The 14,394-nt window shown below is 43.5% G+C and overlaps 1 protein-coding gene across 1 annotated transcript in view; it reads right to left on the bottom strand.

Moving 5' to 3' along the window:
* The window catches only part of LOC137374195 (suppressor of tumorigenicity 14 protein homolog), a 120,448-nt gene extending 106,864 nt beyond the window's left edge, over window positions 1-13,584 (bottom strand). The window contains exons 1-3 of the mRNA XM_068039983.1: window positions 13,489-13,584; window positions 12,420-12,651; window positions 12,120-12,244 (exon numbers count right to left, since the gene is read on the bottom strand). Of these exons, the coding sequence (XP_067896084.1) occupies window positions 12,120-12,244; window positions 12,420-12,651; window positions 13,489-13,584 (453 nt within the window). The remainder of the gene's footprint in view (window positions 1-12,119; window positions 12,245-12,419; window positions 12,652-13,488) is intronic.
* Between the last annotated feature and the right edge of the window lie 810 nt (window positions 13,585-14,394).

Genomic DNA, 14,394 nt, shown 5'->3' with positions numbered 1-14,394 from the left:
GTTTCTAGTTAACTTCATAACCAAAGAATGGCACTTCCAACTGTACAGAACTCCCTCAGTACTACACTGGAGTGCCATTTCAGAAAATGGGGGTGACTTTCCATTGAAGTTTTCCCATTCCCTCTCCTTAATGTCTGTGGATGAGCATTGGAGCTTCTGTGGAAATATACCCTCCTCGTGTCCAGATCCAGAAGTGGAACTTCAGCATATAGAAGTGAATGTCTGTAGGGGTTCTTTTGCTTGTCTGCTGTGACTTTAGTGGACAAGCCATGGAAACCTCGGAAAACTGGCATAAACATGATTACATCCAAAAAAGTTTCCTTTTACATCTTTACAAATAATTTCCTTCTTAAATGTACATAACCTTATATTTATCCAAATTAAAATCCATAATTGATTTCACACCCTGTTCATTCAATCCGTACATATTTTTGAATGATTTTTACATCTTTTAATCCAGTCACAGTGATGTCCAAAAAAACCCTTTATCACAAATTTCATACACTAGACAATCTCCTGTTCAATCTTGGCAAAGTGGGGCCTACCTGAGGGCCCAGGTCAGCACTGGGGACTTAATCTCCATAGATCTGGAGTCAAAATTATTTTTGGTGATGTCCAAAGCAACTACTGCTGGCGTTTCTGCCATCCTCAGTGAGATGAACCAGAAATGCACCTTCAACCCAGCAAAAGTCCACTCATGTAGGCTCCTCCCCAAACTTTGCACACCTTCAGATTTTATCATTTCCATGGGGAGAAAAACTCCACTTCCTTGAAACAGATCACAATTCTCACGTCCCTGGGAGGGTGTAGCATAATTCAAACTTTACTCCATCAAGCACTAATCTTCCATCTCAGTGAGAGGAGGCAGATTGTCTTAAAATTCCTTTGCTTCCAAAAAGGCCACAGTTTAATTTCATCACTGTGGAGCATGTTTCTCCTTCCTACAGCAGTTACCTAATCTACATTGGGGAAGGGAGGGGTAATTTATGGCCATTAGAATCACAGAATAGTAACAATACAGAAGGTGTCCATTTGGCCCATGGAGTCCATACCAGCTCTCTGCAAGAGCAATTCAGCTAGTTCCACACCCCTACCCTTTCCCCGTAACTCTACACATTTTTTTATCATTAGGTGCTTATCCAATTCGTTTTTTGAAAGCCACAATTGAATCTGACTCCACCACACTCTCAGGCAGTGCAATCCAGGTCCTAACCACTCAGTGCATAAAAAGATGTTTGCTCATGTTCTTGTTCTTTTGCCGATCACCTTAAATCTGTCCTCTGGATTCAACCCCCTGCCAAAGGGTACAGTTTCTCTTTATCTACCCCATTTAGACCCCTCATGATTTTGAACCCCTTTATCAAATTGCCTCTCAACCTTCTCTTCTCTAAGGTGAACAATCCCAGCTTCTCCAATTTGTTCATGTTACTGAAGTTCCTCATTCCTGGAATCATTCTCCTAAATCTTTTCTCCACCCTCTGTAAAACCTTCACATTCACATCCTTCCTGAAGCGTGGTGCCCAAAATTGGACACAATACTCCAGTTGAGGCTGAACCAATGTTTTATAAAGGTTAATCATAACTTCCTTGTTTTTGTACTCCTATGCCTCAATTTCAATAAGCCCAGGATCCCACATGCCTTTTTTACCACTTTCTCAACCTGCCCTGCCACCTGATTTTTGTACATATACCCCCAGGACCCTCTTTCCTGCATCCCTTTGGAATTGTATCTTTTAGCTTGTTATTGCTTCTCCTCATTCTTCCTACCAAAATGTATCACTTCCAATTCCTCTACATTAATTTCATCTGCCACATGCTTGCCCATTACCCTAGCCTGACTATGTCCTCTTGAAGTCTATCACTATCTACCACACAGTTCACAATACTTCCGAGTTTTGTGTCATCTGCAAATTCTGAAATTTTGCCCTGTACACTAGGTCATTAATATAGATCAAGAAAAGCAATGGTTCTGGTACTGACCCCTGGGGAACCCCACTGTATACCTTCCCCCAGTCCAAAAAACAACCGTTTACCATTATTCTGTTTCCTGTCACTCAGCCAATTTCATATCCATGCTGCTACTGCCCCTTTTTATTCCATGGGCCTCAACTTTGCTGATAAGCCTATTATGTGGCACTTTATCAGATATAAACTGTATTACCCTCATCAATTCTCTTGGTTACCTCATCAAAAATTCAATCAGGTTAGTTAAACATGATTTGCCTTTATCAAATCTGTACTGGCTTTCCTTACTTAATCCAACCTTGGCCAAAGGCACGGTTTTACCTTCGGTGGACGGGAATTCGGCACCGACGTAAAAGTTGGTGGCGAACCCCCTTCCGCCTAGCCCAGGGATCCATCCCGTATTTTACGGGTCCCCGGGCTTTAATTGTCCCGAGGTGGGACCTCCACCCACTTAAGGGAGGAGGTTCCGCCTCAGTGAGCTGCCAGCCAAACAGTGGGCCAAAAGCTCTTAGTCCCAACAGCACCACCAGGAGCAGTGGCCACTGCTGGGACTGCAGCCCAGCCGACGCCATGGAGCCTGGAGGTGAGGTAAGTTGGGCTTGCCTCACCAGGGAGATTGGTCCTTCCCTGGTGAGGCTGGAGTGGTCGTTTGGGGGGAGGGGGGCGTCGGGTCCTGGGGGTGGGTTGGGAGGCGGGGGCAGCCCTCAATCGGGCACCCCCAGGGTGCGGAAAGGCCGGCAGCTATTGCTAAGCAGCCTTTCATGTCCCCAGCATGCCCGCCTGCCATGGGTAAAATACCCGTGGAGGCGGGTGAGGGCCCTTAAGTGCCGTTAAGTGGCCACTGGAGCCTCCCGCTCAATTTTATGCTGCCCCCACGCCACCATCTGACCCGTTGGGGTGGCGTAAAATTCAGCCCCAAGTGTCTGTTAACTTTGTCCTGGATTAACGTTTCTAAACGATTTCCCACCGTCGAGGTTAAACTGACTGTCCTGTAGTTTCTGGGTTTATGCTTACACCCTCTTTTGAACTATGGTGCGGCATTTACAATTCTCCAGTCCTCTGGCACCACCCCTGTATCTCAGGAGGATTGGATGTACCAGCCAATTCAGCAGATGTTTGATTATTTACTTGCTATCATCATAACAAGAACCAATCGGACAGGTTTTCTTGAGTTTAACAAAGAAAGAGGTTAACTTTATTGTATTTAAACCAACCTAATTAAAATAATAAACTACGCGCCAACTTTCATACACACACATGCACACACACACACACACACACACACTAGGGGCTTAAACACACAAATAGGTTACAGAGTGCAGAAGGGAAGATTGGTTGAGTTAGAGCCCATAGATAAAAAAGTATACAGTCTGTGGAGTTTGGTGATTTGGCTGGCTTCTCGCTGAATTCAGTTGTCCTGCGACTTTTAGTTTAAAGAAATAGATGACGGATTTGGTGGGTGTCTTGGAGACAGCGATGCAGATGATTTCCTCCAATGCGGTTTGTGTTTGTAACCGGAGTATGCAAAGATGATCAGTCAACAGGCAGGATTTGAAACTTGCAAGCTGGAATGGAGGGAGAGAGGGATCCCCACTTGGGTCTGCACTTGTCAGAGTCCAGATGCTTCTCCTTGCTGCTGCAGAGAAACACAAGCTTAAAACTACAGATGGGGACAGGCTTGTCACATGATAATCACTCAGTGATTCAAGCATAGTCATTAGCAGTGTTTCTTCTTGCTAAAAGAAAAAGAACAAGCAGTTCTCTTAAACTTCCTGGGTCTTGGTTCTTGCTGGGATGAGCAGACATTTCATCTCCCTCCTCACAGGTCTTGCAATATAGAATACAGTGTTGAAAATTAGGTGGTCATCTTAAGCTGCTAGCAAAGTCATCGTTTATCTGTTCTTTTTAAAATTTCATTAAAAAAAAAATTCAGATCTCCAGGCAGTGGATTAAAGCAAATTATCATTCAACAAAGCAAGTTGGCTTGACAATTAGGATAACTAAAGTCCCCCATTATCACTACTCTAGTTTTTGCACGTCTCTGTAATTTCCCTGCAAATTTACTCCTCTTTATCTTTCCCACTGGTTAGTGGCCTGTAGAATACACTCAATCATGTAATGGCACCTCTATTGATTCTTAATCCTAACCAAATAGATTCTGTCCTTGACTACTCCAGGACATCCTCTCTCTTTCCAACACTGAAATAATCTCATTCATCAATTATTGCCACCCCTCTTCCTTTCTTTCCTTCCCTATCTTTCCTGTACACCTTGTATCCATGAATATTTAGTACCTAGTCTTTCCCCTTTTACAGCCACATCTCCATTATCACCACAACATCATATTCCCATGTGGTAATTTGCATCTGCAGCTCACCAACTTTATTTACCACGCTCCATGCATTTATGTACATGCACTGTAAACCCAAATTAGATCTTATTTTATTTCCTCTCAATATGATCCCACCCATTAGCTTACTATTTCTTACGCTAGTGCTGTCTGGCTCTCCCAATCCATTATGCACCTTGTTTATTCTTCCTAATGCTATATCCTGGTTCCAATCTCCCTGCAAAATTAGTTTAAACCCTTCCAACGGCACTAACAAACCGCTAGTATCACTGAGTTATCCCTCAAGGCAGCCCGAGACTTTCAGTAGCATTTGGTAACATGTCTTCAGATCATACAGTGGGAGGCAGACAAATTTGAAAAACAAGTGATCACCTTGAAAGGAAATTCAGTAGGACTTTAAGCAATAAAAAATCTAGTTTAAATTAACAGTTTACACTACAAAGATACAACAGTTATAATACCTTTGGGAAATGGTAGACTAATTAACATAGAGCCAGCAGTGGCCAGACATGGAAGCCAGTGCAGCCACAAATAATATTGATCTGTTGCAGGCATTTTGAAACCTCCTAACACTACATGATAGATCATTTTAAAGTAAAACTATCACAGCATAACCTTTAGGCATAACAGATACTGCATTTGAATTCTCAGCACACTACCTATAGATATGTAATAGATTAGCATCCACCTACCCCTGTGTAGGGGCCCCAACAACCCCACTGCCTTGTGGGCGTCTCAGGAGAGACCAAGGCTAAGGGAGTAAACCCTAACAGAAAATCCGGAGCGGAACCCCGAAGGCAGTCATGTGTCACCTTTGGCATGTTTCCGGCAGTTCCTGCAGCCATACTGGTGCCAAACATCGTGCTCTGCATTCCTTTGGACCCCACCAGGAAGGCTGAAAGGGGGGTTTTGACGCTTGGGCAACTCACAACCTCCATACATACGCCCAGGCATGCACCATGGAGAGGTCACTCCATAGTCGCCTCACAGCGACCAAATCTACACGGAAGGCAGCAGTTATGGGTTATAAGTCCAGCTCAATTGGTGTAGAGATTGGGCGCCATGGGTTGCCTTTGTCGGTGGGAGAGGTCATCGCATCTCACTGGACAGCTACCGCCCGCCTCAAACCAGGCAGCCCCCAGTCAGTAAGGTTCTGTCCCGCCACAGTTCACCTGCTTCAATGGGTGCTTGGAGCTCAGGGTCATTGCCCGACAAGCGGATTCTAACACCGCATCAAACAGCATGACCAAAAAAGGAAAGAAGGTACCAGCCCTTCGTTTTGCAAGCTGGAACGTCAGAACTGTGTGTCCTGGCCTGTCGGAAGACCTTACACAAATCAGCGATTCTCAGAAGACCGCCATCATCAACAACGAGCTCAGTAGACTCAATGTGGACACTGCAGCACTTCAGGAGATACGCCTCCCTGCGAGCGGATTTCTAAGAGAGCAAGACTACACCTTCATCTGGCAGGATAGGGATCCTGAAGAACCAAGACAGCATGGAGTGGGCTTCACCATCAGAAACTCTTTGCTCAGCATGATAGAGCCACCCTCAAATGGCTCGGAATGCATACTGTCCATCCGACTGTTCACTGCCTCTGGTCCAGTACACCTACTCAGCATCTATGCTCCAACACTCTGCTCCCCACCTGAAGCTAAAGACCAGTTTCTACAAGGAACTCCATAATATCATCAGTAGCATCCCCAACACCGAACACCTATTCCTGCTGGGGGACTTTAATGCCAGGGTTGGGGCCGACCATGACTCATGGCCCTCCTGCCTTGGGCGCTTTGGCATTGGAAGGATGAATGAGAATGGACAGAGACTGCTGGAGCTGTGTACCTATCATAACCTCTGCATCACCAACTCGTTCTTTCACACTAAATCCTATCACCAGGTTTCTTGGAGGCACCCAAGATCATGTCGTTGGCACCAGCTAGACCTCATCATCACAAGACGAGCCTCTTTAAACAGCGTTCAAATCATACGCAGCTTCCACAATGCGGACTGCAACACCGACCACTCCCTGGTGTACAGCAAGGTTAGCCTCAAACCAAAGAAGCTGCATCACTCCAAGCAGAAGGGCCGCCCGCGCATCAACACTAGCAGAATTTCTCATCTACAGCTGTTACGTAAGTTTCTAAATTCACTTGAAAAAGCCCTCCAAAACACTCCCACAGGGGATGCAGGGACCAAGTGGGCCCACATCAGAGACGCCATCTATGACTCAGCAATGACCACCTATGGCAATTGTGTGAAGCGGAATGCAGACTGGTTTCAATCTCACTTTGAAGAGCTGGAACCTGTCATAGCCGCTAAGCGCATCGCACTGTTGAACTACAACAGTGGGTGGAACACTATCTAGAACTGTACTCCAGGGAGAATGTTGTCACTGAGACCGCCCTCAATGCAGTCCTGTCTCTGCCAGTCATGGATGAGCTGGACGTACAGCCAACAAAATCGGAACTCAGTAATGCCATTGATTCTCTAGCCAGCGGAAAAGCCCCTGGGAAGAAAGGCATTACCCCTGAAATCATCAAGAGTGCCAAGCCTGCTATACTTTCAGCACAGCACGAACTGCTTTGCCTGTGCTGGGACAAGGGAGCAGTACCACAGGACATGCGCGATGCCAATATCATCACCCTCAATAAGAACAAGGGTGACCGCGGTGACTGCAACAACTACTGTGGCATCTCCCTGCTCAGCATAGTGGGGAAAGTCTTCACTCGTGCCACCTTAAACAGGCTCCAGAAGCTGGCTGAGCGTGTCTATCCTGAGGCACAGTGTGACTTTCGAGCAAAGAGATCCACCATCGACATGCTGTTCTCCCTTCGCCAGCTACAGGAGAAATACCGTGAACAACAGATGCCCCTCTACGTTGCTTTCATTGATCTCACCAAAGCCTTTGACCTCGTCAGCAGACTACTAGAAAAGATTGGATGCCCACCAAAGCTACTAAGTATCACCACCTCATTCCATGACAATATGAAAGGCACAATTCAGCATAGCGGCGCCTCATCAGACCCCTTTCCAATCCTGAGTGACGTGAAACAGGGCTGTGTTTTCGCACCTACACTGTTTGGGATCTTCTTCTCCCTCCTGCTCTCACATGCGTTCAAGTCTTCAGAAGAAGGAATTTTCCTCCACACAAGATCAGGTGGCAGGTTGTTCAACCTTGCCCGTCTAAAAGCGAAGACCAAAGTACGGAAAGTCCTCAACAGGAACTCCTCTTTGCTAATGATGCTGCATTAACATCTCACACTGAAAAGTGTCTGCAGAGACTCATCGACAGGTTTGCGGCTGCCTGCAATGAATTTGGCCTATCCATCAGCCTCAAGAAAACGAACATCATGGGACAGGAAGTCAGAAATGCCCCATCCATCAATATCGGCGACCACACTCTGGAAGTGGTTCAAGAGTTCACCTACCTAGGCTCAACTATCACCAGTAACCTGTCTCTTGATGCAGAATTAAACAAGCGCATGGGAAAGGCTTCCTCTGCTATGTCCAGACTGGCCAAGAGAGTGTGGGAAAATGGCGCACTGACACAGAACACAAAGGTCCAAGTGTATCAAGCCTGTGTCCTCAGTACCTTGCTCTACGGCAGCGAGGCCTGGACAACATACATCAGCCAAGAGCGATGTCTCAATTCATTCCCACTTCGCTGCCTCCGGCGAATCCTTGGCATCAGGTGGCAGGACCGTATCTCCAACACAGAAGTCCTCGAGGTGGCCAACATCCCCAGCATATACACCCTACTAAGCCAACGGCGCCTGAGATGGCTTGGCCATGTGAGCTGCATGGAAGATAGCAGGATGCCCAAGGACACATTGTACAGCGAGCTCGTCACTGGTACCAGACCCACCGGCCGTCCTTGTCTCCGCTTTAAAGACGTCTGCAAACATGACATGAGATCCTGTGACATTGATCACAAGTCGTGGGAGTCAGTTGCCAGCGATCGCCAGAGCTGGCGGGCTACCATAAAGGTGGGGCTAAAGACTGGCGAGTCGAAGAGACTTCGCAGTTGGCAGGATAAAAGACAGAAGCGCAAGGAGAGAGCCAACTGTGTAACAGCCCCGACAACCAATTTTATCTGCAGCACCTGTGGAAGAGTCTGTCACTCTAGAATGGCCTTTATAGCCACTCCAGGTGCTGCTTCATAAACCACTGACCACCTCCAGGCGCTTTCCCATTGTCTCTCGAGACAAGGAGGCCAAAGAAGATTAGTCAAACTCCATGGCATTGTTCACAGACAAAAAATATGTAAATATTGTGTTTCTCATGCTATCAATGTTTCTGCTTCTTTCCCACCCTCTGAAATCTTCCTGCTTCCCTCTCTCTGGAACTGATTTTCTAATTGGTGTATTGGATTTCACCAGTAATGTGCATGTGAAAGACAGCTATTAAATGGACAAAGCCTTTTTAATTGTGTTTTTGATTGGATTTTAACTAGTTTTTGTGTGATTTTTTTAAAGTTGTTTTTTGGATTAGAACATGGAGTAACTATACCAGCAGTCAAATCATTGTTTCCAATACCACTGGGAATCCAACTATAAAGAAGTTTTTTTTTCCAGAAGTTGAGCAGAACAGGAAGATCCTTAAAGGATTTCTAAAGCAGCTCCAACAGTACCAACTTTCACTCCACCTCAGAACAACAGAATATCTAACTGCATGCTACAGAGTCCAGTACTGTTTGTTAATTGCTTTAGCATAAAGTAAGCAGCATAAGACAGATGCATTTAATGTGAACAAATGCAAGATATGGGACTAGAAAAGAGAAGACACGAGATACAGGCACCCTGGAATATTATGTACAATTTTAGCCACTGTGAGGATATTCAGGCAATGAAGAAAAGGACAAACAAACTGATACATAGCTTATGGCATCTGAGGAAAGGTGGAAGATTTTGAGATTTTACTCTGGAGAAGAGAAGGTTCAGAAAAGGTAGTATTCAGGATCCTTGAAGGAACAAATACATTTGCAATAAATGAATGTATTTTTCCTCAAAGTGTAGTGAAAATCTGGGCTACTCTCTGTTCCAAAAAGGCTGTAGATACTGATGAAATGAAATTTTCAAGTAATATGGAGCAAAGGCTGGTAAATGAAGTAGAGGTACAACTCACTCATGATCTAACTGAATGGCTGTATAGGCTCAAAGGGCTGAATGGCCTACTCCTGTTCCTGTGTTTCTGTAACATATTCAAGATTGTCTCAAACTATAATCAGACACCACAGATCAAGTTTAGAAAAGGGAAGGTGGACAGTTTATATTTAATTGCTTTCCTCAGACAGTGGTGAACATTTGGAATGAACTGCCCTTTGAACCAGTGGAGGCAGAGAATGTTGAAAGATTTAAGGAAGAATTGGATGGATATTTAGGGAGTGGGTATTTGAGGAGTTTTAGTTTTTGGGACCGATCAGATGGGACTGCAGAGTCTTTTCCAGTCTTGTACTTTCCTGTATTCCTGCTATCTCATCTGCAGTCACGTAAGGTGGCTTCCAGTCCTGCAATGATAACGTAACTTGAAAGGCTCTGGAAAGCTTTTAGTAAGCAAGTCATCAAATTCTCTGGTAACTTTCAAGCTAAATTTAGAAACACATTATCTGCTATTTCCAACTTAAAGCATTTCTTAATTAACTAGACCACCTGGGCTAGCATCACTCAGCCTCACACATCCCCAGGAAATGTCTTTCCAACTACGAAAAGTGCAGCAAAACTAATTTCCAGGAGATATACAGTTTTTATTTCCATGTTCCCAAAAAATACAAATACTGGAAGATAGTTGTCTGAGGGATCAGGAGCCAACCCTTTATAACAATGGCTGTGATTTAATTTATCAAAAAGGCACATGTGGTATCACGTATAATAAATTAACAGGGCAAATTAAGGTTAATTTGTAACATACCATAGCCCTGCTTGTCTGTACAGGTGCAACCCTAGAGTTAGAGTCCTATGTTGGAAAGGTAAAATGCTTCACATAAAAGAAAGGTTTCTCTAACGTCAGAACCATGGGTACACTGGAAAGCTTGATTCTTTTGACTAGCATATCATAATTCTGTTATCGCTTAAGTGCAAAAACATATGTTCGCTTTGGAGACACAAGCCATGGACAGACAAATGCCCACCATGTGACTGAATCCTTCTGCATACTTTCCACAAGGCTCAATATTATTGTCTTCACAATCTATCAGAGAATGTTTTTTTAAAAACAGACTGCAACAGTGTAAACTGCTCTCATGACACCAATCAATAATTAGACACACTCTCAAGTAATAAAATTCTTTTTAAATTTAAGAATCAATACAAAAACATAAACTTGCCAATCTAACTACAATTAGCTGGCAGTTGCTCGTTCACCAGATAAAATATCGTAAGTTATAGTTGGACAGGAGAAATGGCTATTCTTTCATGCACAGAGAGACATTTTTTTTTATCACAATGAGTGTCTTTGGACTGTAATTTGCTCTCAATGGTGAACAAATGGCACTAGCTGTTCATTACACTTGCCCACAGATTTTCTATGTGATTCTGCATTGGAACTTGCTGTGATTAGAGAGCTATTTTGGCGCAGCACCCTCTACAGGGGATCTGGGACCTGTGTGAACAGAACAAGCAACTGTGGCTAAGGAGATACAATCAAATTGATGAAGCATTAATGAGCAGCACAGTGACTGTAGCCTGCTGCCTCCGCTAAATCCAGCCCGATGTCAAATCAGGCGCAGAAAGTGAAATAAAGAGAGTGAAAGAAAGATTGGATTGAATTTCCTTCCAATATTGCAGTGCCAACCTCCCTGGCCTGTTAACAAGCTCCAAAAGGAACTTAATAGGCCCTTAAATGGAGGTGAGCGGCATCCCCGTTCCCTCACCCCTGTCCTGACATGGAAAATCATGGAGTGTCCTGGAGGCGTCAGATTCCAGAGACGACTTCCGGGACCACAATCTTCAAATCGCGTCTGCTCCGAATACCATCCTGTGGCCCTATGAAAATCCAGCCCCGTATCTCCAATGATCACCACTTACTTTCCTCCACTTGCATACGCTTGAGCAGAGCTGTTGATCAGGATTTGCTAGGACACTACCCTTTGATATATTAATGTGGCAAAATGCAACTATCAAATTAACTTTAAAGCATTTTCAAACTATATTCAAATCTCTATAGTAGCCAATCTGTATACAATAACATTTATTCCTTGTAGTTACTGAATCTGGGACTGACAACCCTTGTAATGTTTGAATGGCACTTTGTATTCGGGGTGTAAAAGAGCTATTTGACCAAGATAAAATCTGTAAGTGACTAAATTGTTAATGTAATGTGTAACTTGATATTTATTGTTGTTAAATAGTACCTTTACACAAAAATCAAATGAAAACTGAAGTGGCTGCTTTTGTTCCTCCGATTGAACTATTTAAAAACTGTGCCAGCTCAAGGAGTTTCAATTAGCTGCTCCTTCTAATGCCAGCCTCACACATTGACCCAAATTCCCAGCTTTTGCTTTAGAAAAACAGATAGAATAGCATCACTGACTATGCTAACTTATAACATTGTATGATTATGGGCAACAACAAATAAAATTGAGCAAAACACATATATATGTTGCCTTCTAAAGCAATAAAACTGTAAACTTTTTATTTTGAATTATGTATACTCAGATTCAGAACCATTTTCTTGCCCTGTTAAGTGACAGTAGTCAATAAAATAGGTCCATGGATAATAGTACGATGGCGACATAACTACCTTTATATTACTATAGTTGCACTTCCCACTGATTAAATGGTAGTGTAAAAAATTGCTTGAAACTCACATAATTTTGAACTGCTTGTGCTTGTGAAATAAACTGCTGTGAGCGTGGGTCTCCTAATTCATTGGTGTAGGTGAGGTTAGAGATTTCTAGACTTCCACTCAGGTAGAAAATGGAGATGGCAGGCGCTGCAAAGGAGAACAATGACACCTTACATCCACATTCTGCAGATAGCATCTACATGGAACTTCTGCTAACTTGAAAAGGGCACTCAAGCTGAACATTTACGGCACTGTCAAGCAACCTAGAGAGTAGCTGCTTGACTTCTAATTTATGCCATCAAAATACTGGATTTAAACTTACACAAACAGTAACAAAGGACCACAATGATTGTTGCTGCTGTTAGAGGGATTACGGGCAATGAGCCAAGGATCCATCTTCTGCAGGGTTCATTTTTTGCCAGCCTGTGGGAGGAGAACTCCAGAGGGCAGAAGTAGGCTTTGAGTGCTAATGGACCAACAGAATGAACCGATGAAAGACTGAGACACTGATCGGAAGGCAAGCTTTCTTTGTCACACTCTGCAATATGATATTTCTGAAGAAAAAAAAAGTAGAAATGAATCCAATCACCTAATGTACACTGGAGTTTCTCTGATTACTGTCATGCTGACATGCAGACAGTGATTCAAACACTTTGACCTTTGTTTCAGCTGTTTTGTAACTCTGTCCAAATCATGAATCAGATCAATATTTTGTTCCTGAAACAATATATCTGAAAGAAGAAACTGCTAAAGGAACAATTGTTTATTTTTTTTCTATATGAATGCTGACAAATGTTTAAATCAAATGTAAGTTTTACAGCTTGCCAATATTGTTAGTTTTAAATTGCGTACTGGAGTGTGGTATTTATTTCTTATCTGCAATAAAAGACAAAGTTTAGATTAAACTTACTTTGCATCAAATACTTCTGCACATTAGAGAATACGTTTTGTGACTGGGAAATAATTTTGTGATGAGCGACTTATTTCTGGTTTCTTACAAAAGGATCTATCAGTCTGAGTCTCGGAAATGTGGCATGTCGAATCTAAACTGGACAATTAACGATTAATAACAACAGAATAACGGAAATACATGCTCCCTTTTACCGATATCGGTATTTCAAACATAATACAGTGGAAATAAATTATACCAGACGAGGAAAATAACTGTTTCCAATATAATTTTACGAAATAATGAATCTAAATGAGAAAATTTATGTTGCTTACAAGAATTTGAGAATTAAAGCATACCAAGAAATTTTCAATGTTTAATTGTGATACAGTTGGTGCACTGTTTAAAAAGTCACATTTCTATTCTAAAGTGCTTCATTTTTTTATTCCAGAATGATTGTTAAAATTCAGATGATATACCTTTCCTGTCAATAACACCTTACCTGTTCGGTGGTGGATGTTGTCTGTTTCTGTTGGTGAGCGACTGCCTCTGAAATACTGAAGACCTCACAGATCCTCTGCTTTGAAAACGTTAGCATCGCCTTATTTCGTTCAAAGCAGAATCTGCTCAAGATCAATTCACTTCCGCAACCCTCCAGATTCTGCAAAGGCACCCTGAGCAAAACAACTTGCCTGCAACGATTTGATTCTCAGTGCCCTTCTCAACAACTTTTGCAATCGCCCTCAGATTCCACGATCCGAGAAGAACGTTCTCCCACTCTAAGCTCCTGCTGAGTGTCACCAGTAGTGAAGGAATCTGCACCGTACTGCGACACCAGCGGAAAGCAGGCAGCAATTGCACTCACAGAAACTGCACGGGAACCTTACCAAGATACAGAGGACACGTGTCCTAGGAGGAAAATGCGCCCTCCTGAGAACCTCTTCAAAAAGAGCTTTCAGAAATAAAATCATTATCGCATTTGATGACAGCTTACCTGCTGTTGTGTGCTCCTGAAATAATATGTCCAGTTCTGCTGAATGGTCAGCGAGCTGAAACGTTAACTCTGTTTCTCTCTCCACTGTCTGACCTGCTGAGTGGTTCCAGCATTTTCTGTTTTTATGTCCAGGTCTGGCGGACTCTCTGGCCTCGTCTGCCAAGGTAACTGGCAAAGTGCTGCGAGGTGGATTTTTAAAGTTGCCAGGATGACAAAAATGTGGTGGGGATGGAATTTCCTGTGTATTTGTGCCGAGAGGCAAGCGTAAAACAAATACAGGATCGAGGAAATTTGGATGCCTGTGGGTTGCGCACGTAATGACGCTCGCCCCAGTTTCCTTGCCCTTTAGTTTTTTTTAGTTTAGAGATACAGCACTGAAACAGGCCCTTCGGCCCACCGAGTCTGTGCCGACCA

This window comes from Heterodontus francisci, chromosome 10 (genome assembly GCF_036365525.1).
Source record: "Heterodontus francisci isolate sHetFra1 chromosome 10, sHetFra1.hap1, whole genome shotgun sequence".
NCBI classification, from domain to species: Eukaryota; Metazoa; Chordata; class Chondrichthyes; order Heterodontiformes; family Heterodontidae; genus Heterodontus; species Heterodontus francisci.
This window is presented reverse-complemented; position numbering and strand designations above follow the sequence as displayed.